Genomic DNA, 23,623 nt, shown 5'->3' with positions numbered 1-23,623 from the left:
GAGAAGGTAGAGATGAAACAGCAAAGGAACAAACAAGAAGGCGCAGAGCATGATACTTGCAAAATCCATTCTTCGGTTATAGTCTGTCCTTTGTCATTGAATACCGCTCGCTCGTGAACCATCGTCGTCTCCTGACTTGTTAGGATTAAAATTGACAAATTGAAGCTCGGGTCAATCAGATTAAAATTGATATTAGAAGTTTGACCTTTGACCTTCAAATAGTTGGCTTCCCAATTCAGTGAGGGACTATGCAATTGCTGTTTAACTTTCAAGTCAATTGGATGAAAATTGACAATTTTTCAGATGAAAATTGATGATTGTAGAAATTTGATCATGAGTTGACCTTTGACCTTTTGACCTTAAAAGTAGTTGGCTTCCCAATTCAGTGAGGGACTATGCAATTGCTGTTTAATTTTCAAGTCAATCAGATGAAAAATTCTAATTTTAGAAATTTGACCTCAAGATGACCTATGACCTCAAAATCAATAGCCTTCTTCCTTATGACCAACTCTACCATCTGGTGAAGTTTCGTGAAGATTGGTTTAAAATTGTGACCTGTGGGCGATTGACAGACAGACAGACAGACAGGATAATGCACAAGACCAAAAGCTTCGATGTTACAAGTAATCAACCGACAACTAACAACATTTGTGGTACAAGAGATCATGAGTATGGATGGTGGATGACCTGAGGTCGTGGTGAACATCTGTCTGGAAGCCCTGGAGGGAAGAATGGGACTGAACCGACTGGGAAAGGTGGTTCCACATGTGAGAGAAATGAGGAACAAATGAGAGGAGGTGAGCAGTGAACCTGGATTTTGGGAGTTCAACAAGAAGAGGGTTACTGGCAGACTAATCATAATGGCTTTTGCTCACAATATACACAGCAACAAATTGCTCTACTTTAGCAGTCACTAACATAGGGTACATTAATGGAGCATTTGACAGAGTTTGGCGTTGGGGGCGACTGGAAAATCTGAAAGCGAGAGGTGTAAAAGGACTGTTGCTTCTCTGGATTGAGAGCTATATCTGCATGCCAGAAAAATCCAGACTGTGGTTGGTGGTCAGACATCGACAAGGCGAGATATCAATGCCTCCGTTCCACAAGGGTCAATCCTAGGGCCGACCCTCTTTCTGGTCTTCATTGATGACATTACTAATAAACAGGACTAGCCGAAACCCGTGGAACATCCATGGAAGGGAGGATGTGGTGTATGGATAGAGTGTACCATTATGGATGGCATAGGGGATTTGCTTGTCCGAGTAAGAGTTAGGAAGAAAGATGAGAATGAAGAGTGCGTATATGAACAACGATCGCCGACACCGGCACAATGCATGCTCTGGATTGTCCACTCAGTGGACGGCTTGCTGTCGCCTTCGACTGTCCAATCAGATGAGACAGCTGGCTTAACGTCCTCTGATGCGACGTCACACCTGCGAGGTATCAGGAGGCGGGAACCGAATCCAAAACAGAAGCTAAAGTAAAGACCATCGGAGATCTCGTGGCAGCGTTTCTAACCGATGTGGTAAAGTACAGTACGTACAGTAAAGGACATTCTCATTGATCCGTTGATTAACTATAAGTATAACTGACCTGCGCCGCCCTGCTGTAGCTTGACATGTTAGCAGGTACTCTGACCTTTTTCACAACTTCAAATGGCGTTTCATAAAATCCTGCTGTGACTCGACATGCGCCGCACCATAATCATTGGCTCATAAAACCCAACACTGCTACAGAGGATTATACTACCACCGGAAGCCGGCACTTGGTTGTTCACAGACTCAGAGGGAGGGAAGAAACACACCATGTGGAATGAAAAACAAAATGCTTTAAAATATTCAAGAAAGAAACATTTTTTTTCATTTAATATTCCGTAAGTATTTATTGTACGACTAACGATTGTCAAAATAAGAACCTGCTTTGGGCAATCGCACACTATACCGTCGAGGCCGCTTTTACAGAATAAGAAGGAAATAATAAAATTAATGCTTTCCTATTTACATCGTTGAGTCAATACGTCAAAAAATCATTTTTTAAACCTGTAATCACTGGTTGTAGGGAATGCAGATTTGACGATCAGCTGATTTATGTGTGTGTGTGGGTGTGTATTTTAGACTTGGACAATATAAGAAGGAAAATTGCTTTGCAATACATGCCCATTTGCAAGTTTCAGATCAATATCAGTAAGCAGTAAGCACGGCCCATTATTTAATGACACCACTCGACTGTCCAATCAGCGGACGGCTCGCATTGCCTTCGCCCAGCAGACGCCAATACGATGGCGTCGAAAGATGGCGTCGTATCGGCCGTTAATCGGATGCTTTTGGGCCCCAAAGTCGACTAATTCAGATTTTTCGAGTCTGGCTGTACGTGATAAACAAAGAGCGCGGTTCGTAGATCGTAAATCCATTAGTGCCGTGGGCATTGGGTCACTGGGTGCGGTGTAAAAGGGATAACAAAGTCGAGTCCTTATGGTATTATTATATAGATTATTAATAAAGGCCTCAAGACCTATTCAACTTGAATTAAAAAACGCGACATTTCGGCTATTCAAGAACACATTTGTAACCTGTCAATCAAAAAGGAAAATGTTTTGTTGATCGTCTTCTCAACAAAACGTGTCGACAAAACCAAAGGAATATTCAGGATTTTCACAAAATCACGACAACTTGAAAGATACGCCAAAAACCTGAGGTGAATTCTGGTGATGCAGTCATCTTCTTCATCTGCGCCTCATTTTCTTCATGTGAAAATGATTCGATTTAAAATTCCATAGAACTCTGTCGTTTATGTATATTTTTATTTTATTTATACATTCACGTAGTTTCACATTCTTGACTTCGTGGAGCTTCAATCTTTTGTGGTTCAAAAAAATAAAATAAAGATGGATTCTTCTTCATCGCATCGCATCGCATTCTCTTCCTGTGAAACTGTTTCATAGAACTGTGTCGTTTATGTATATTTTTATTTTATTACATTCACATAGTTTCACATTCTTGACTTCGTGGAGCTTCAATCTTTTGTGGTTCAAAAAAATAAAATAAAGATGGATTCTTCTTCATCGCATCGCATTCTCTTCCTGTAAAACTGTTTCATAGAACTGTGTCGTTTATGTACATTTTTATTTTATTGCATTCACGTAGTTTCACATTCTTGACTTCGTGGAGCTTCAATCTTTTGTAGTTCAAAAAAATAAAATAAAGATGGATTCTTCTTCATCGCATCACATTCTCTTCCTGTGAAACTGTTTCTCCATTTAACGTTTCCAAAATCAAAACTTCAAAAACTTCTTCACTTCGATTCGAAAAAACTTCAAACTTCAAAAAACGTTTCCAAAACGTCACTCCATTTAACTTTATTAAAATGACGATAAAGACGTTTCCTTATATATCCTAATTTAAAATGTTCAAGGGAATAAAAAGACCATTTGGTTCACACCACCCATGTTCACACCACTCGACTGTCCAATCAGCGGACGGCTCACATCGCCTTCGCCCAGCAGACGCCAATACGATGGCGTCGTATCAGCCGTTAATCGGATGCTTTTGGGCCCCAAAGTCGACTAATTCAGATTTTCCGAGTGTGGCTGTACGTGATAAACAAAGAGCGCGGTTCGTAGATGGTAAATCCATTAGTGCCGTGGGCATCGGGTCAATGGGTGCGGCGTAAAAGGGATAACAAAGTCGAGTCCTTACGGTATTATTATATAGATATGTCTCTTATGGAGATTATAGCACAGTTACTGTATCACCAGAGGAGATGACATGAGTTAATATGTTTTATCACTCAATGTGTACCTTCAATGCATTAGCCAATGGGGATTGAGGTGGAAAGTTCTGTTTTCTCCAAAGAAATGCAAATCCATGACTATAAGTAAAAAGTGGAAACTCTAGGGTGCTCGTGAAATGCTGAAGATGGGAGGAATATAACTCCAAGAAGTAGAAGATCTTGATATATTTGGAGTATGTTTCTCCAGAATTTTCTCCAGAAGTCAGTTGCTGAAAAAGTTGGAAAAACGAGTGAATGTGATGAAGAGAGTTTCCCTCTTACTCGATCCACATGGAAGAAGCAGAGTGTACAAAGCCCAGGTTCGCAGCACGGTGGAGTGTGCACCTCTCTCCTGGATGGCAGAAACAGATACCCACCTGAGAACCCTGGATGACATACAAGAGAAGGCTAGGAAACTGATCAAGTTGAATGCTGTTGGTAATCTGGACCCTCTGTCTCACCACAGAACAGTGGCTGGGCTGGGTCGGCTGTCGGACTCTGGGAAAACACCAGAATTCCTGCACTCACTCATGCCACAAAGAGCTGCACTACCTAGTACTAGATAGGCTTGTGCACTCGGAGCGCAGACTCTGGAGCCAATGAGGGGCAGGAAGCAGAATGGGAAATGGAGTCTACACCTCTATGACAGATCATTCCTTCCAGCTATCAATCTTTCCTGGAATAGCATACCTGAGGAAATAGTCTATGGAAGTAGAGATGTGAGAGGGCTCACAGACATTTGATGCAGCGACGCCGATAGTATTTATTAATACAGATACCAAAATGGACCAGATTTGATGCTATTTTAGTTTTTTTGTTTTTTTTTTCATAGACAATAGTTCGACCAGATCTGAAATATTTGCAGCCTGGTCTCTTATGTAAAAAAGTAATAACCACTCGTGTCACGCCATGAGGCGCATAGGGCTGCCGAGGCAGTTTCATTGACTAAGGAGTACAATCCTGGATGGGTCGCCACTCCGACGCAGGATACTCAAATGGCTTATTACCCCCAGTAAGCTGGTACTCGTTTTCCCAACCTCGGAAGGATGACAGGCTGAGTCAACCCACCCAGTGTTATTTAAGGCTAGAACTCTAGAGCCTAAGATTTAAAGCCAGACACCTTAATGTCTCTTCTGTATAGTATGCATACTAATTACGGGTTTGTATTGTGGGCACAGACATTTGTTTGTGTTTTTCCCGTAAATAAAATAAAAATACCAGTGCCATCGAGGCTTCTCATCAGGAAGCCACCTAAACATGCTCTCGTCACATTTTTGCATCACATGAAGTCTTCAGCTAATCAGTTTTCCCTTTAAAAAGAAAGAAACATTTTCTACTTTATGTAGCTTTAAGGAACCGCTGCTTTAAGGGGGAAAAAAAAGAATTGTTTTATCTGCAAAGTATGCACAAACACAGGATTTGTCTCAACGTGTATTTTATTAGAGAAAAATGACTAAAACATCATAGAAAAACTAGCTCATGTAAATCAGGTTGTTTGGACCTGTCCAGCTTCTCCAGTCGTCTCTATTCCAATGCATGATGAATAGTAAGCAGTGGAGAAACTATATATGGACACCGACTCCTTGGAGAAAAAGGATTTCGATTCGTTTCACATTCGTGTTTTCAGTTTGTTTGTTTTTTTTAAACTGTCTTTTTCACATTTTAGCTTGGGGGAAAAAAAAGAATCTAGGGAAAGGTCATTCTCAGTTTCTGCAATGAGCTTCCATCAAACCAACTAACACGACGTCCTCCATGACCCGCTTTACCGCGATTCCCTACTGGTCCTTCTACTGGGGGTTTGAGAGGAGAATTGAGGACGACACCTTCACCATTCTTTTACCGCAAAACCTTTTTGCATGTGCTTAAGACAAGGAGCCAAACCAAATCAGGATAACCTTAAACCATTCGGTCGGTTTTCCTGCAACCACAACAGCTCAGGCTGCATTCTGAGCTGCAGGAAGTTCCGCAGCTGCTCACAGAGGCGTTTGCCTCCTGGACCTAGTGGCATCTTTGCAACATTACCGTCTCTCAACACGTGACGATTTAAAAAAGAAAATAAAAGAAGGAATAGTTGCTTTAAAATGTATCCACCGTCGAAGAATCACAGCGTGTGCAGGAATATATCTCCAGTTTGTTTATGGATATCCATAGGTACGAAACACTGGCTATAAACGTGAAAATATTCTGGAAATGACTGACGTATAAAGATTTTCTTTTCTGATCATCTTCACTAACAAAATAAAATGCTCCACAATGAACAAAATTCAGAAAAAAAAACACCCCTATAGTAACTGAAACAAACCCCCAATAAATTAACGGTGAGTGGTGCACTACAGTTCAGGGAACAGAGAGGTCATGACAAGATATAGACCTGGCCCTGAGCTCAAGCTGAGAGTTGGCTCCGAGGAAGCGGCCCAGGAGCCTGCAGGCCTTTTCGGTCAGGCTTCGTCGATGGCGGTGCCGGCTCCCACATCCCGTCCCTGCTCCGAGCAGACGGATCTGGCGCACGATGCCAACAAGGAGCTCCTCGCTGTTGTGTCCCAGTGCTGCTGACGTCTCGATGAACTTGCACCCGTGCTCGGCGGCGCAGGTGCGGCCTTCTGCAATGAAAATAAATGATACATTTCATGCAGTACTAGCAGGGGTACCCAGTGCTGCCTGGTGCTGTTCTTATCTTGTGTATTTTGAAGTAATCAAATTTTCTTTTTTACCATATTTTTGTGGGTGCCAAAAATACTTCCCTATACCCACTAAGGATTAGAGTTGGGGATCATTTAATATTACCTTTCACATTGTTACAAAGACCTCGAGTGATTTTATAAAGAAATCCAAATTTTCTTTTCAAAATAAATTTTCTTGCTTAAAACACTTCCCAGCACTTATTGATGAAACTCTTAAAGTTTGACGAAGATCCCTTTGGTCATCTCTGAGCAAAATGGTACCACAGACAGATAGACTGACAGACAGACAGACAGACAAAGATCTGTCTTAAATAATATAGATTAAGAATCAGGATGTCGTTCTAATATAATTCTAATACCTGGCCTGCTGGCACACTCAATGCTGCCAAAGTGGTTTTCACCAAAGGGTGGTTTGCCATTTCCTTCCCAGTGATAGTCAGAGCAGGGATTTGTAATTTGTTCCAGGATGCCTGTGATTGATAACTGGCCTACACTTTCCGAAAGGACATCGTGGGATCTTTAATGTCCAACAACTAAATGCTGTCAGACGGGACGCCCAGTTTAACGTACATCCGAGGATGCCTCTCCCTGTCTGCGAAACACCAGGATGACAGGATGTGGTTAACGGAATTGAATAAGTTTACAAAATACTGTAATCATTCCAGAAATTATCTTTGTCAACAACAGTCCACATCTTGGATTTTCAAATTTGTAGAATCTTGTCGGAAAGTCCACTATGAAATGAAGCTAAAAGCCTGTTCCGCGAATAGCTTCATCAAGAGCAAGTTGCATATTTCGAATTTACAGCTCGAGTTGGGAACCAGTGTGCTGTATCATTTACCGATTAGTATACATTCTCTAACTTAGTGAGCTGAGTCAGTTAACTTTTCTTTCTTTTTTGTATACAAGATCGAGGCTCGTGAAAGAGCTAACATTAATCACACAAAAAGTCAAACCGGCACATAAAACACAAAATAAGGGGAGCGGTAGACAAGATGGGGAGAGAGGGGGAAGGACAGAAAACACAACATTTGAGAGCAGGGACATCGGGAGATCTGTGGGAGGGAGAGGGCTTGGGGGGAGGTGGGAGAGGTATAAAACATATGGACACTGCAAGGACTTCCAGAACTACATCAAATCCAATGGACAATCGACTAAAATGGAATACCAACTCAGAGGAGAAACTCACCGTCGAATGAGACGCCCCGTGCCCGGACGAGGTCACTCTTGTTGCCCACGAGGATTGTTGGCACGCGCTCACCCAGCCTTGTGGTACGCAGGGTACGGATTAGTTTCAGGGCGGTGTGCAGGCTTGCCGGCTCCGTGACGGAGTACACGACGAGGAACACATCTCCACAGAGCAGGTTCTGTTCCTGGACCCTTTGGCTGGAATCCTGAGGGACAGGGTCGTGCGAGAAAGGAGATGAACATGAAAGGAGCCCACTTTGAAAGGGAAAAACAAAATACCATGAGGAAGAGTGAGTAAATAATTTAACCATCGCTAAAAATAAAACGTTCCATCTCCCCGTGAGATGATCATCGCGTAACAACCCTCACGCGGACCTTGAAGCCCGCTATTTATATTTTGAAACAGCCCTCGTCACAGCGACCTTCCACCATCATATTTAATTGAAAGGACATTTAAATGCGTAAGGCAAAAGAAAGCCGCATAACACGGAGCACTTTCATGATGTCGCGGCCAATCAGAAAATTGCAAGCAATGAGCAAAAAAGGCATCATCTCAAAGCATCATCATCAAAAAAAAGGCAAAAAAAAAAAAAGGCTCGAGGAACTCCAACCATTTTACATTTGAATATAACAGATGAAACAAGGGGACGGAAGAATCCATCAGGGCTCATGGTCCAGTAGTTAATGGCAGAACTGTAATTACACAAGTTATTTAATTACCCAGTAGCGAGGACGATCCACTGCCATCCTATAATTTTGCTACTGTTCTGTAACGTTGCATTTGGCAATTGCTTCCCGCTCTCCCCAAGTCCCACGGACGAGGCTGCAGCTCATTTGGTTGGGACTCGTGCTTTTGCAAATGGCTTTCTGGTTATCGTCAGATGGTGATGACATTTGGCTTTCTGACATTATCGTCAGATGGTGATGAACCAGAAAGTGACCCAGCATTTGTTGGTCTTTCCATGTGTGTGAGCCCAGCTTAGAATGTACCCCCATTATTTTGTAAGCGGCCATACTTAACCCCTTATCACCCCCACGTCCACTCCCGAAACCTCATTCTTGCGTACGTAATATGTAGATAATGCTTAAAGTGAGTTATCAGTTTATATTGGTTGCAGTAATGATGTTGCTCACCATTTATCGTTACTATCTCACCACCAAGTTTCATCACTGTGTTCCACATCGTTATATTTAAAAGACAGTTTAATCTTCACTGAGCTTTGCAGATGTTGGAATTATGACGACGTCAGACGTAAAAAATCATGACGTCAGACGTAAACGAAACAAAATTTCTGAGAGGACATACTAGACACACAGGACATACCTGTTGCCACGTGTCCAAGACCAGAAGAGTCATCTCTTCGTCATCGACGACAAGCGACCTTTCATATGTGTCATCTGTGTGTAGTAAGGTCGGAGGGGGGAATCATTGGCATGGATGAGGATATAAGGCACGTGTACAGCTATAAACGTCATCATGTGACGTCACTGGAAACAAAAATATCACGATCACCAACGACGTAATTATGATGTTTTTCGATGATATATTTAGCATCGGTGTATTCCTGTCACGTACCGGCTCCGGGCTCGGGTTCAACCCCGAAACCCCGCTCTTGCGCTCTGAATCCGCTCGCCAAGCTGGATTTCCCAACACCAGGAGCCCCGAGGAGGACGACCCGACGGGTCTCGCTGGTCGTCGAGATGGCCGAGTCTGCGGACTCAGAGGAGCAGCAACTGCCGCGGTGTTCCGCGTCAGGGTTTCTCGCCACCGGTGGTCGGGGGATCACCGGGATGCCCTTGGACCCGCCTCGCGTCGTGCGCTGGTGTGCCAGAGGGAGCGGTGTACTCCCGCGGCGTCGACCCTCTCTGGCCATCATGCTTTCTCTGTCAATACAGATCGTAACGGACATCACGGTCACAATACCTGAACACTTTTACGTTAAGGAAAAATCTGCATCTTACGTACGCCGCCATCCCGCATGGCCATCCCGTACTTACCCGAGTCCTCGCATTTCGTACACAGCGAACACCGCAAGCACAGCGAAAGGAGAGACCGTTTCTGGAAGGTGAGCAGTGAGCACGCACGATAAGTACGGTTACTTCCTTTACGACTGTGTCTCCCAAACACGGCTTCCCGCTTTTTATTAGCTTTCACATCCACCCACACGCTCCTCCCTCCCGGATAAACTTACCGCGGGGGCTGACCGTGGGAGGTCTTTTAGTTAAACATAGTCCTCCGCACTCACTGCTCCAGCTAATAATAAAACGGTTACCATCGCTACACAGCGTGTTGACGACCCCGTCCTCCATGCACCCCCACCCCTCGCCCTCCACAACCCCTGTGACATATCTACACCGATGTGCAATCCAAACAAACACGCGCTATATTTATAATCTTACAATATACGATTATTATTATTTCATGTCATACATGCACCTACAATACATTATACATTCCCCATAACAAGCCCACATCTAAATAATTCACATAATGTAAGTTATGTACAAGTCCACTAATAACATTATACTTTCCCGATAACAAGCCTACATCTACATAATCCACAAAATTAAATTCTTGTACAAGTCCTATAATAATATTATACATTCCCTATTACAAGCCTACATCGACATAATCCACATAATGTAATTTTTGTACAAGTCCTATAATACATTAAACACTCCCTATTACAAGCCGACATCTTACTATAATTCACCAAATGTCTGTCTGTCTGTTCGGAGGTACCGTAAAAACTGCTGAACCGATCGCAAAGATATTTTGGGTGGGTCATCCTGGGACCCCTGGGAGTAAAATAGGCTATTTAGTTTTCCCAATTTCAGCTTTGGTCTCCAGCATTCTCAGGTTGGGACTCCCGCATAACATTCGTGTTCGCATAACGTTCATTGTGACGATGTTCTCATTGTGATGATGTTGTGACGATGTATGTGTTCACGGTAGTGTTTGACGTGACGGTGTGAACGTCATTTCGTAATGTTTTTCGTTTCGTAATCCTTTAATGAACGTTTAATGTTTAATGAACGTTTAATGTTTAATGAACGTTTAATGCCTTTTGATGTCCGGGGCCGCATGCGCACTACACTGGACGGGCCAGCATGTACCTTGCCCTTCACCGTCAGGCTCGGGTAAACCACTGAGCCCCATCCGTGATGGGGACTGGGGCTTGAGGCAGTGTCCCACGAACGAGGAATTCCCAGTAAGCGTGAGTCATCAGCTCGCATTGATTAAGTCTCTGCCCTTTGTACACACCGTCCGTCGCTACTACCGATCGGACGGTTTGATGAGATCCTCGGATCAGCCCCTGCATGGGCCGATCTCGGCTCGTGCCGGTGCACCGAAAAGATGAGCGAACTTGACTGTCTCGAGGAAGTAAAAGTCGTAACAAGGTTTCCGTCGGTGAACCTGCGGAAGGATCATTATCGGGACAACATGAGAGCGAGCGAGATGCGAGACTTACGTGGTACGTGATCGTCCATGTACTGTTTAGCCATGTACTGTTTAGATTTTGATGATTTGCGTGTGATATGATTCAACGGATGTTTATATGAATCGTTTAAAATAAAAAAAAGCCTTCAATTTCTGATATTTTACCTTTTCATTTGGGCTTCCCAATTGAAGCCCCGCCCATAGGGCGGGTACTGTTGCTAGTCTACATTAAATCCACATAATGTAATTTTTGTACAAGTCCTACAATAATATTATACATTCCCTATTACAAGCCTACATCTACATAATCCACATAATTAGTCATTTTTGTACTAGTCCTATAATACATTCCGCATTTCCCATAAAATATTTCCATTTGTATCATACTGTTACGTTTGTAGGAACTAGGGCATGCCCGTACTATATATATATCTAAAAGTATATCCCCCCCCCCCTCTATTTACATGCAATGGTTTGGTCCAAAGCGAACGGCTTGCGAGTACGGTGACAATCCCCCCCCTCTATTTACATGAAATGGTTTGGTCCAAAGCGAACGGCTTGCGAGTATGGTGACAATCCCCCCCCTCTATTTACATGAAATGGTTTGGTCCAAAGCGAACGGCTTGCGAGTACGGTGACAATCCCCCCCCTCTATTTACATGAAATGGTTTGGTCCAAAGCTAACGGCTTGGCGCTTGCGGAGTTTGGTAAAGAAATCGCCATCGCGTGCACAAATGCGCAGGAAAGCGAATGAATCGCAAATTAGTTTTAATTAGTTTTAAAACATAGTTTAACGCCCGAGCGAGTTTAACGCAATCGCAAATCGCATCGCAAAGCGAAAGAATCGCAAATTAGTTTTAATTAGTTTTAAAACATAGTTTAACGCCAACATAGCGCCAACATAGTTTGCCGACGGGAAATAAATGAATACGCTCTCAAATGTGCCATCCGAGGCAGAGTCTGTTCGCCACGTTCGGCACACGTGATAGCTCGCTGCTCTCTGATTGGTTGAATCGTTTTTTGGACATAGCTCGGTAACTACTTCTGCGATTAATTTAAAACCTTGAAAAGGCACATCCTCGGGTCCCCAGCAATATACCTGGCAAGTTTCAAGTATATCGGACCGGTAGTTGTCGAGAAACAGCGGTCACAGACAAACATACAAACAAACATACACACAGAGATTAGTGGAATTATAGATAGATGATGGTCATTTGGGAGGTGTGTTGTTTGGGGTGTGTTGCATAGGGGTGTGGTTACCCAAATAGGACCTTTTCGTATTTATTTTTCCTTTTTCTTAAAGTTTACCCCATACCAACTCCCTTTACCCCACGTGATTTTAACTGTTGGTGGTGTTGCACAAAAAACAGCTTTGGGAAGATTCAACCCGTTTTCTGAGAAGCAGAGAAAGGGCAGAAAAAGGGAGAGGAAGAAGAAACGCGGCCGGTGTGGAGGCCTTGCTGATTTACCGTTTCCTGGACTTTGTGAACCAGATTCACCAGGATCTAGCAAAAGTAGTGTGCCTGAAGAAGTCGAAGTTCCTCGGAAACCAAAAACTGTTCCAGAAGCAAGAAAGTGAGGGAGAAGGATAGAGGGAAGAAGAAGAGCGGCTCTTGGCAGGGTGGGAAAATGCGATCCTTGCTCGTGGAGGTTGATGAAAGGAGAGGGGGATTGCGGAACGTTGGTGAACCTTGGTTCCCACCAATCCCACTCTGACGAAGGTTGATTAAGCTGCTCTTCAAACAGGCCTGAACCCCATTCCATCCCCATCCTCAAATCACATTTTATTTAAATTCCCTGCGATTATTATTTTATTACTTTGCTTACCTTCCCTTCCCTTCCCTTCCCTGGGTTAGAAAGAGTGTTGTGTGTGGATGTTGTGTCGGCCTTTCATATCAGTTGTATGTGGCCTCTGATAATTGTTTCAGTCTGTCATTATTAATTAATTAAGTCTGTCATACTTGCACTTATATGATTTGATTATTGTATCGTTTATGATTTGATTATTGTATCGTTTTGCATTATTTGAAGTAAATTGATTGTATTTCATTTTGTTTGATTGACCTTTTTCGGATCGGGTTGCAAGCTCCCCTGAGCTGCCAGTGTGGCAGTTTAAACTCTTTGCACTAAACCAAAAGTTCAAGCTTCCAAAAACCGCTCAGCCAGCTGGCGGGCCTCGGCCCGGCGGGTTGGGGATAGGACTTGGGGTCGCTGACATTAGTCACCCGATAACACACTTAGTCAGGAGTGACATTTGGGACTCAGGTCCTCATCCTCAACGCCCGTAACAATACATGATGTTTGGCCTATCTATAACTACCATTTTATATACTAGGGCATTGCCCGTACGTGGGTGCCCGTTCCTTGCCAAAAAAAAAAAAAAACGCTACCCGTACGCTCTACCCCGCCCGTACGCCCGTAAACAAAAAATAACAACGCTCTTCGCTTCCGCCCTTCGCTCTGACTGAATTGGGAGAAATAATGCGCATAAGAAATCGAATTACGTACCGTAATGGCGGTCAGCTCGTAACGCGCACACTGTCCGGAAGTTCGCATATCGCATATCTATCTATCTATCTATTAATGCCCATTTATTCAATTATCGCCAACGTATTTTGGCTTTTTGCAATTTAATCGCAAGGAAAAGTAGAAAGAGAAGAGGGAAAAAAAGAAAAGCCTTGCCTTGCTGCAAACAGCTGCTGCAAACAACAACAACATGGAAGGCTGCACTGTCCGGAAGTTGGCATATCGCAGTTACGATTATTTTAGTGTTAATGGCCAATTATTCAATTAGCGCCAACGTATTTTGGCTGTTTGCAATTTAATCGCAAGGAAAAGTAGAAAGAGAAGAGGGAAAAAAGAAAAGCCTTGCATTAACGCATTAACGCTTGCATTGCATTAACGGTTCGGCACACGTGATAGCTCGCTGCTCTCTGATTGGTTGAAGCGTTTTTTGGACATAGCTCGGTAGGTACTTGTCCGATTAATTACAAACCTTGAAAAGGCACATCCTCGGGTCCCCAGCAATATAGGGGAAGGTGGTACAAAATGGACCCCTGGGGTCATATGGACCCCTTGGTATATTCCACCAGCAGCCGAGAATGGTAGGAGGTAGGAGGATACAAGGAGGAGGTAGGAGGATAGGAGGTAGGAGGATACAAATGGTAGGAGGTAGGAGGATACAAATGGTAGGAGGATACAAGCTGCTGCTGGTGGAATATACCAAGGGGTCCATATGACCCCAGGGGTCCATTTTGTACCACCTTCCCCTACCTGGCAAGTTTCAAGTATATCGGACCCGTGGTTGTCGAGAAACAGCGGTCACAGACAAACACACAGACACACAGACACACAGACACACAGACACACAGACACACAGACACACAGACACACAGACACACAGACACACAGACACACAGAGATTGCTGGAATTATAGATAGATAATATAGCATCTGTTAAACCCACATAATACCAGTTTGTTTGCTATTACAACTTAAGGGTGCACATTCCATATGTTCTTTGTGAATATAATAAGAAATTCCTTAATTTATGTACAATGGGTTCCATCGACTGAATCAACATGTTTAGGAATAAAATGAATTATTCAGGCCATGAAACCCCAAACCTCCCCCACCTCTCTTCCCACCCACCCCCCACCCCCCCCAAAATCCCTCCACCCCCATTCACCCTCTCATTTTCCAGAGGCAACCTTATATCTATTAATATTAATGTTATGTAAAATCTTCTTCTTCAGTCTACTGAAGTCTCCTCTCAGAACCAAACTCAGAGGACACTGATCTTCAGCTTCCAGACCTCCAACTAGTTACAGCAATGCTTGATCAAGAGCACTGGAAGCTTTTAGTTGTTAACACCAAAACAATGTTGTTTTCAAGGACAATGTTCTTTAAAAAGAATGTTTTACCTCCTGTGTACTCATGAACAAACAATATTGTACATTGTACAACGTCCCCATGATTGGGCGTCCGCGTCCCTGAATTGTTTTCCTGGGTAATATCCCACAGGGAAAAAAAAACCTTAAAAAATCTTGGATTCTTTTTTCAATTTCGATATATTTACTTTTGGAGGAGAACGTGATAGGGGGAAAAGGATTGGAGGTGATAAGTTGCGTAAAATATGTTTTTTAGACTTGATGAGTTGATGGACCTCATGAAAGAGAGCCACGACCTTAATCAGCAAGAGAATTACCATTGCAAGTTCCATCCTATCATCATGATGGAATAACGAGAACATCCTCGTGTAATTACAGTCTGTAGGCTTGTCTTTGGTTTCACATGACAACATTCCCGAAGGCATGAGGTAACGATTCCAAACTTTGTTTTCAGCCATTTTGTTGTACTCGCCTTTATACTTGTATTATGATGTAATAATATATCACCGACATGCTGGTGTGGGAATCCATACTTGGCCTATTCCGTCTTAGCTGACTCAGTCAGACCTAGCACTCTCTCTCTCTCTCTCTCTCTCTGATGTACCATTTTCTATCACAAAGCGTCGGTGCCACCAAAACAGCTTCCTGAGCAAGGGTTATACTGGGTGGTTTGCCATTGCCTTCTCAACAGGAGTTAGGGCAGGATTTTTGAATGGGTGTCGTGGAGGATAGGTCGCCTACTCCTCCCGAAAGACACCGTGAGGTCTTTAACGTTCATCAAGTGCAGTAATATAGGCCGGACACCTGTTTTGACGTCCATCGGAGGGACGCACACACATTGATGATTCACGCTACCTGTGAATGACATTTGCTGTCTGGGTCAGGACTCAGGAGTTGAACCCAGGCTAGACAGCTTAGTGGCGATTGTGCGTACCAGTTCATCTGGTCATGTGCTTGTTAAAGTGGACATCTCTCTGACCATTCTCAGAGAGCCTCCTCAGCGCCGACGAGTCTGGCATTTCACTCAGGCCAACTGGCACGGTCTTCAAGCAGCCATCAATCATCTGGACTGGTCTCCCATCTCTACTGCTTCTGACATCAACTCATCCTGAGAAGTACAGCTTAGAATCTATCCTTCCAGCTTACCCACATGACCGAGCAACCCTTTAATCCCACCCCCAACTACCAGAAACATTATAGGTACCCAGCAATCTGCTAATCCCATTCCTTATTACCAGAACCATTATAGGTACCCAGCAACCTCTTAATCCCATTCCTTACTAACAGAAGCATTATAGGTTCCAAACAACCTGTTAATCCCATTCCTTACGACCAGAACCATTATAGGTACCAAACAACCTGTTAATCCCATTCATTACTACCAGAACCATAGGTACCCAGCAACCACCTAATCCCATTCCTTACTACCAGAACCACGATAGGTACCCAGCAACCTCTTAATCCCATTCCTTACTAACAGATGCATTATAGGTTCCAAACAACCTCTTGATCCCATTCCTTACTACCAGAACCACTATAGGTACCAAACAACCTGTTAATCCCATTCATTACTACCAGAACCATAGGTACCCAGCAACCACCTAATCCCATTCCTTATTACCAGAACCATTATAGGTACCAAACAACCTCTTGATCCCATTCCTTACTACCAGAACCACTATAGGTACCCAGCAACCACCTAATCCCATTCCTTACTACCAGAACCATTATAGGTACCCAGCAACCACCTAATCCCATTCCTTACTACCAGAACCATTATAGGTACCAAACAACCTCTTAATCAAATTCCTTACTACCAGAACAATTATAGGTACCCAGGAACCTCCTAATCCCATTCCTTACTACCAGAACCATTATAGGTACCAAACAACCTCTTTATCAAATTCCTTACTACCAGAACCATTATAGGTACCCAGGAACCTCCTAATCCCATTCCTTACTACCAGGACCATTATAGGTACGTACCAAGCAACCTCTTAATCAAATTCCTTACTACCAGAACCATTATAGGTGCCCAGGAACCTCCTAATCCCATTCCTTACTACCAGAACCATTATAGGTACCCAGGAACCACCTAATCCCATTCCTTACGACCAGAACCATTATAGGTACCCAGGAACCTCCTAATCCCATTCCTTACTACCAGAACTATTATAGGTACCCAGGAACCTCCTAATCCCATTCCTTACTACCAGAATATCAGTTCAAGGAGGGAGAGCGAGGGGGGACATGGTTGTGAATAGTAAGATATATACTGAGAGAAAGGAGAGGAAATAAGCTTAACAATATAGACAAATCAGTTCGTGCTATTATTAAACAATATGATGAGTAATAGGACATACTACACCACATGAAGCCATCAAATTGGGAAACATCTCATTAAACCTGGAAATGTCCCTCTCCCTTAACGAACGCCATGTTTGTTTCTAAAACTGCAACTCCTGACGATGTCACTTACACATCAAGCGAGAACTCCTCAAAGCGTCTCCGTCATTGTGACCTTCAAGGCGATTATTTGATGGACAGTTTGTGTGCGTTCACTAAAGGCAGCTTACACACATGGCTGGGTTTCAGGTGTTGCCTCGTGGACGCAATCCCATCTCAACCACCTTCATGTCTGGAAACGTGATTCTTACAACTGAATTCATTAAACGAGTCAATAAACAACCGTTACATTTTCAAAAAACAACAAAGGAAACATCCAGCCTTGCTGACACAAGTTGCCTTTGCCTTTGTGTATCGAGCCACTCATAACACTCATCCACAACTATTTTTGGCTGCGAATGCTTGGTCAGTGCGAAAAAGCAAAGGTAAATCGGGGTTCGCCTGCTCGTGTTCCCAATTTGAATCTCTGGCTCATGGTACAGGGAACCCAGGTTGAAATAGCAAATCATTCACTATGCTGTTTATATCAATTTACATGAATTACAAGAACATGAGGAGACAATGGAAATTAATGTCAGCTAATGACTTGGCCCGGTTCCATAAAATTCCCTTATCCTAAAGGAAAGATTTACCCGAAGGTACACTATGATTCCTTAGCCAAGGATTTCCTTAAGGGCTGTTGCATAAACACACCGAAGGAAATCCTCAGCTAAGGATTTCCGTAAAGTTAAGGAAATCCTGAGGAGCCGTTGCTATGCCAAGCAACCAATCAGATTAGGGATAGGAAGAGGCGACGGAATGAAGAAGACGTCATGAACACGTGATATAAAATTACGGTTTTTATTTTATTTATTTATTTATTTTTACAAGATCGAGGCTCAAATAAGAGCGAACATTAATCACAAAAAAAAAAAACGGCCACCCAAAACATACAACAAAGGGAGCGGGAGACAAGATGGGGAGAGAGAGAGAGGGAAGCATACAAGTACAACAGCAGAGAACAGGGACATCGGGAGATCTGTGGGGGGGGGGGGGGGGGAGGAGGCTTGGGAAGGGGGTGGGGGGGATGGGAGAGGTATAATACACATGGACACTGCTAGGACTTCCAGGAAAGAAGTTAATATTTCAAAGAAGTGGACCTGGGGTGAATTAACGGGGGTAAAAAAAGATCAACGTTTTGGATGGGGGAAGATAAGAGATGGTGGTGAACAGCTGTTTTAAAGACCTGGAGGGAGGAGTGTGATTGAAGAGAGTGAGGGAGTTTGTTCCAGAGGTGGGAAAAAGAGGAATGAAAGAGTGAAGGTGAGCAGAGAGTCTTGATTTTGGCAGTTTCACCATAAGAGGGTTGCTGGCAGATCTTGTGCGACCTGTTGGAATATTTGGGGGACAGAGCACAGATAGAGCTGGAGGAGTTAGGCTGGATAGGAGTCAATAGAAGACAAAGACACGACCTACCTGCCTGCGGTGAGTGAGTGAAAGGCCCTCACAGTCAGCTTCATCGTGGGAGATTGCACCGATTCTGAAAGCTTTGGCTTCAACAGCATGAAGCCGAGCGAGGTGTGAGGCAGGAGCACCGGCCCAGAGGGGAGAGCAGTATTCCATTGAGCTGCGGATGAAAGCCTTGTATGTGGTGAGGAGCTCAGGTGTGCCAAGGAAGGAATTCACACGACGGAGGATGCCCAGTCGGCGAATGGCTTTGGCGGCCAGCTTGGAAATGTGGTTTTCCCATGAAAGATCATGGCAGATAGTGAGACCGAAAAGCTTGAGCGACAGAACTTCTTGGAGAGGATTGTTGAGAAAGTAGATGGGAGGTTTTCCAGTCGGTCTTTTCGGAGAGACATCGTAAGAGTGTGAGATTTGTCAGGATTGAAAGACATGTTCCACTTGTTTGACCAGTCTGTGATTTTGTCCAGGTCTGCAGAGAGTGAGGAGGCTGCAGACTTCCGATCTGAGGGATGAGGAATGGAGCGGCAGAGAGTGGAGTCATCAGCAAAGAGATAGAGAGGATTTTCCAGAGAGTCGGAGAGATCATTGATGAAGACCAGAAAAGCACAGGGCCCAGAACACTGCCTTGGGGAATTCCAGCCTGAACAGGAAGGAGAGATGAGAGAAATCCATCCAGGACCAGAGAGGAAGTCTGCAAGCCATGCGTGGAGATTTCCATGGATACTACAGTAGGAGAGTTTGGTGAGCAGAGTGGGGTGCTAGACCATAATCGAAGACACGTGATATGTCAAGGGAGACAGCTTTGATTTCCTGTTTGGCATTGAGGACCTCCATCCATTGTTGAGACAGCAGCAGCAGCATGTCCAGAGTAGAGTGACCTGCTCTGAAACCAAATTGATGATCAGAGATCAAGCCATTGAAGAAGAGGAAGCATTTGATATCTGAAGCAATGATGGATTCCATGACTTTGCTGATAATTGGGAGCAGGCTGATTGGTCTGTCGTTGCAAAGATCTGTTTTTGCACCTTTTTGTGTAAAGCAGTATTGTTTGCTGATTTCCAAGCTGCTGGCAGATGACCTTGAACAAAAGAGAGGGTGAAGAGAAGAGAGAGAGGGTGTGACAGAGTGGCAGATCTGGCGTGGGCTGATGCCGTCTGGTCCAGTTGCAGAATCAGAGTCGAGGTTTGACAAAAACTTCTCCACCTTGTCAGGAGAGAAGGACACAGATTCCAGGAGCAGCTGGGTACGACTGGGTGAGGTGGGAACAGAGAGAGATGGGTTTGGGACACAAGATTTTGAGGCAAACATAGAGTTGAGTCATTCGGCTTTGTCACATGCGGTGTCAACTGTGTAGCCATTTGAGGTAAGGGAAGGGATGGAGGGAGAACACACACTAGAAACAGATTTGACCAGACACCACCAGGATTTGGAGGAAGGAGACAGGTTTGAGAGTTCAGTCTTGAGAGTAGAGAGATAGTGTTTCCTGGCTCTCCTGAGGGTAGACTAACACATATTCCCAGCTTGGTGGAAGGAACTGAGATTGCCTTCAGTTGGATTAGCTTTCCAAGAGGCAAAGGCAAGTTGTTTCAGGGCAACTGCCTCACCACAAGATTCAGTGTACCATTGACGGGAGGAAGGGTATGGCAACTGAAGACGAGATGGGATAAATCTGTGCATGAGAGAGAGAGCAGTTTACTTTGGAAGAATTCCCAGGAAGAGTTGATGTCAGAGGCGGTAGAGATGGGAGACCAGTCTTGATGATTGATGGCTGCTTGAAGACCATGCCAGTCGGCCTGAGTGATATGCCAGACTCGCCGACGCTGAGGAGGCTCTGTGAGAATGGCCAGAGAGATATCTACTTCAACAAGCACATGATCAGAAGAACTAATTGGAGCAGAAGAAGAGCAGCAGACATTTGCAGGGAAGTTTGTCATAACCAAGTCTCGAAGAGAAGATACTCCATTGACTGACATCTGGGTCGGGAAATTGACAGATTGTGTCAGTCCCAATGAGTCGCAGAATTCTTTTGCTGAGATGCCATGGCTGGTGAGAGAGGTACCCACACCCAGCCAGTTGGCATGATGACAGTTGAGGTCACCACATATGAGGAGAGATCTGGGATGAGTGGATAGAAGTTGGTCCATGTTGTCAGACAGCGAAATGTAAATGGAGTCATCATTGTTTGGAGGATGGTACAAAACACCTATTAACAAAAGGTGGGAGCGGAGAGGAAGCCGTAGCCAGAGGTACTCCTGGGGGTGGGGTGGAGAGAGGGCATTGCAGGGAGAGTGAGGATGAGAGTTTTTTTTATAAAGATCGCAACCCCACCACCAGGACGAGGCTCAGGTCTATCATACCGGAGGAGGGAGTAACCCGGGAGAGATACTAAGGAATGTGAGACGTCATGAAGGAGGAAAGTTTCTGTTAAGCAGATCACGTCTGGTTTGTCAGAAGCAACCTGTATGGAGAGATCAGTTAAGTTTGAACGAAGGCCCTGGATGTTTGAGGTCCATACCGTTAATGAAGAGGAAGGGGGAGCATCGGATACAGAACAGGGGGGTGGAGGGGTAGGGTAAGATGTGGAAGAGGAGGAAGAGGTAGGGAGAGCTGTTGAAGGTGTGTCAAAGATTTCAGAATAGCTCGGAGAAAGGCAAGGATGGGGCGGACAAAAGATATGATAGTGATTGGGTGAGGTACAGTGAAGTGTTATTTGAGGAGGGGGAAGAGCGAGGCAGAAGGTTGGGGGAGATGGAGGTGAGAGTTGGAAGGGGGAAGAAGCAGGGAGGACCCTTTGAGGAGGAGAGGTGAGAGGGGGGAAATGGAGAAGAAATGAGGGTGGGGAGATTTGAAGGGGAGGGGCGAGGGGGGAGTCTAGGAGGGGAGGGGCGAGGGGGGAGTTTAGGAGGGAAGGGACAAGGGGAGGGATTTGAAAGGGATGGGAGATGGGGGAGATTTGGAGGGGAGGGGTGAGGGGGGAGTTTTGAAAGGGATGCGTGATGGGGAAGATTTGGAGGGGAGGGGTGGTGGGGAAGTTTTGGAGGGGAGGGGTGATGGGGAAGATTTGGAGGGGAGGGGTGAGATTGGATTTTGGAAAGTGTACGATTAATGGGAAACGACATTTATTGCAAAATGAGTTTCTGGTGACCTATGAGTTAAAAATACGTTTCAGGTGCTGGAGTGGGGGGGGGGGGGGGGGTGGAGGGTGGAGTGCAGGTGAGTTTAGGGAATGTATGAAAGAGGCACTGTAAGAGATGGATTTTTTTTTTTTGGAATGAATAGATTTGGTGAGCAAGTCGAAAGCAACCTTTTAAAGAAGAAGAAGAAAAAGCTGTTATAATATATGACAGAATACAGTACTTCAGGGGAAAGTTTAAACATTTTAAAGTTGAACAGTGAAAACTATCTCGGGAAATGGGGGTGAAACACGTGGTCGAAGAACGAATGAACGAATAAGAACAACGAAACAACGAATAAGAACAGAGAAGGAAATGTTTTTTTTTTTTTTTTTTTTTTTTGGAGTTGAGATTTTAAACAAGGAAGTATGGGGTGCAAAGACTGAGAAAAACAGAGAACGAAAGTAATTGGAGCACAATCGACGGACCGCTGAGAGAAAAACAAAGCCTCAAGGTAGGACACGGTACAAGGCCTCAAGACAAAAGACACGACATGAATTAACACGATTTTCTATACAGGTATGAAAGATTTACACCGATAATTTTCCGAGGGACCCACTGTAGGTACACACACCATAAAATAAATACAGTTTTGACGAAAATACAAATGGGAACAATATTACTTAACTTCGATAGCGTGGAGAGCATGGACAGCTTCGAAAAAACGTAACCTCGCCGGCAAGACCAGAAGCGGAGGAAATATTTGATCTTCATTTCAACAATATTGATAGATAAAGGTGATATAATATAACAAATATCATGAAACATTTATATTTTGTAGTCCATTGTATAATTTAAATAAACATCAATGCCAATTTCGCATGTGGAAAAAGTAAGTACACCCCTACATTTATCACTACTTCAAATATCTAAAACTAGCAGAAGTACCCGGCATTGCCGGGCAGGGGAGGGGAGGGGAGGGGAAAGGGGAGGGGAGGTGAACGGGGGGGAGGGGAGAAGGGGGGGAGGGGAGAAGAGGAGGGAGGGGGAGGAGCAGAGGGGAGAAGAGGCAGGAGGTGGAGGAGGAGAGGGGAGGGGGGGAGGTGAGGGGGGAGGGGGGAGGGGGAGGGGAGGGGGAGTGGAGGGGGAGGGGGGAGGTGAGGGGGAGGTGAGGGGGAGGGGGGAGGTGAGGGGAGGGGGGAGGGGGAGGGGATGAAGGGAGGTGAGGGGGGAGGGGAGGGGGGAGGGGAGGGGGGAGGGGGGAGAGGGAGGGGGAGGGGAGGGGGAGGGGGAGGTGAGGGGGGAGTGGAGGGGAGGGGGAGTGGAGGGGGAGGGGGAGTGGAGGGGAAGGGGGGAGGGGGGAGGGGGAGGGGGGAGGGGAGGGAGTGGGGGAGGGGGGAGGGGGTGAGGGGGAGGGGGTGAGGGGGGAGGGGGGGAGGGGAGGGGGAGGGGAGTGGGAGGGGGGAGGGGAGGAAGAGGGGGGAGGGGAGGGGGAGGGGGGGGGCTTCGCCCGGGTTGAATAAGAATAATACGAATATATGATGAAAAGAACATGTATATTTTAGAGCAATATCACAGTACATTTCCTACATGGCGTTTTGTCAATTTTCAATTTCTCAAAACCTCTTGGTGTACAACATTTCTGGTTTTCTTACTTGGTGCCAAGACATAAAGATTGCTTGGTTTTCC

At 44.8% G+C, this 23,623-nt stretch overlaps 1 protein-coding gene across 1 annotated transcript; it reads right to left on the bottom strand.

Annotated features, from left to right (window-relative positions):
• Positions 1-5,186: 5,186 nt before the first annotated feature.
• LOC137434054 (GTP-binding protein RAD) lies at positions 5,187-9,899 on the bottom strand. The gene is made up of 5 exons (XM_068126688.2): positions 9,636-9,899; positions 9,214-9,521; positions 8,962-9,035; positions 7,639-7,843; positions 5,187-6,368 (listed from the first exon to the last, which is right to left on the bottom strand). Exons 1-5 carry the CDS (start codon positions 9,647-9,649, stop codon positions 6,106-6,108), a joined length of 864 nt encoding a protein of 287 aa, XP_067982789.2. The 5' UTR covers positions 9,650-9,899; the 3' UTR covers positions 5,187-6,105.
• Between the last annotated feature and the right edge of the window lie 13,724 nt (positions 9,900-23,623).

Source organism: Myxine glutinosa, chromosome 10 (genome assembly GCF_964187855.1).
Source record: "Myxine glutinosa chromosome 10, kmMyxGlut1.1, whole genome shotgun sequence".
NCBI lineage: Eukaryota > Metazoa > Chordata > Myxini > Myxiniformes > Myxinidae > Myxine > Myxine glutinosa.
This window is presented reverse-complemented; position numbering and strand designations above follow the sequence as displayed.

Coding starts and splice junctions, on each gene's coding strand:
- LOC137434054 (XM_068126688.2), bottom strand. Junction 7,844..8,961: donor TCTTGGACACGTGGCAACAG/GTATGTCCTGTG, acceptor CCTGTCCCTCAG/GATTCCAGCCAAAGGGTCCA. Junction 6,369..7,638: donor ACGGGGCGTCTCATTCGACG/GTGAGTTTCTCC, acceptor TTTTCATTGCAG/AAGGCCGCACCTGCGCCGCC.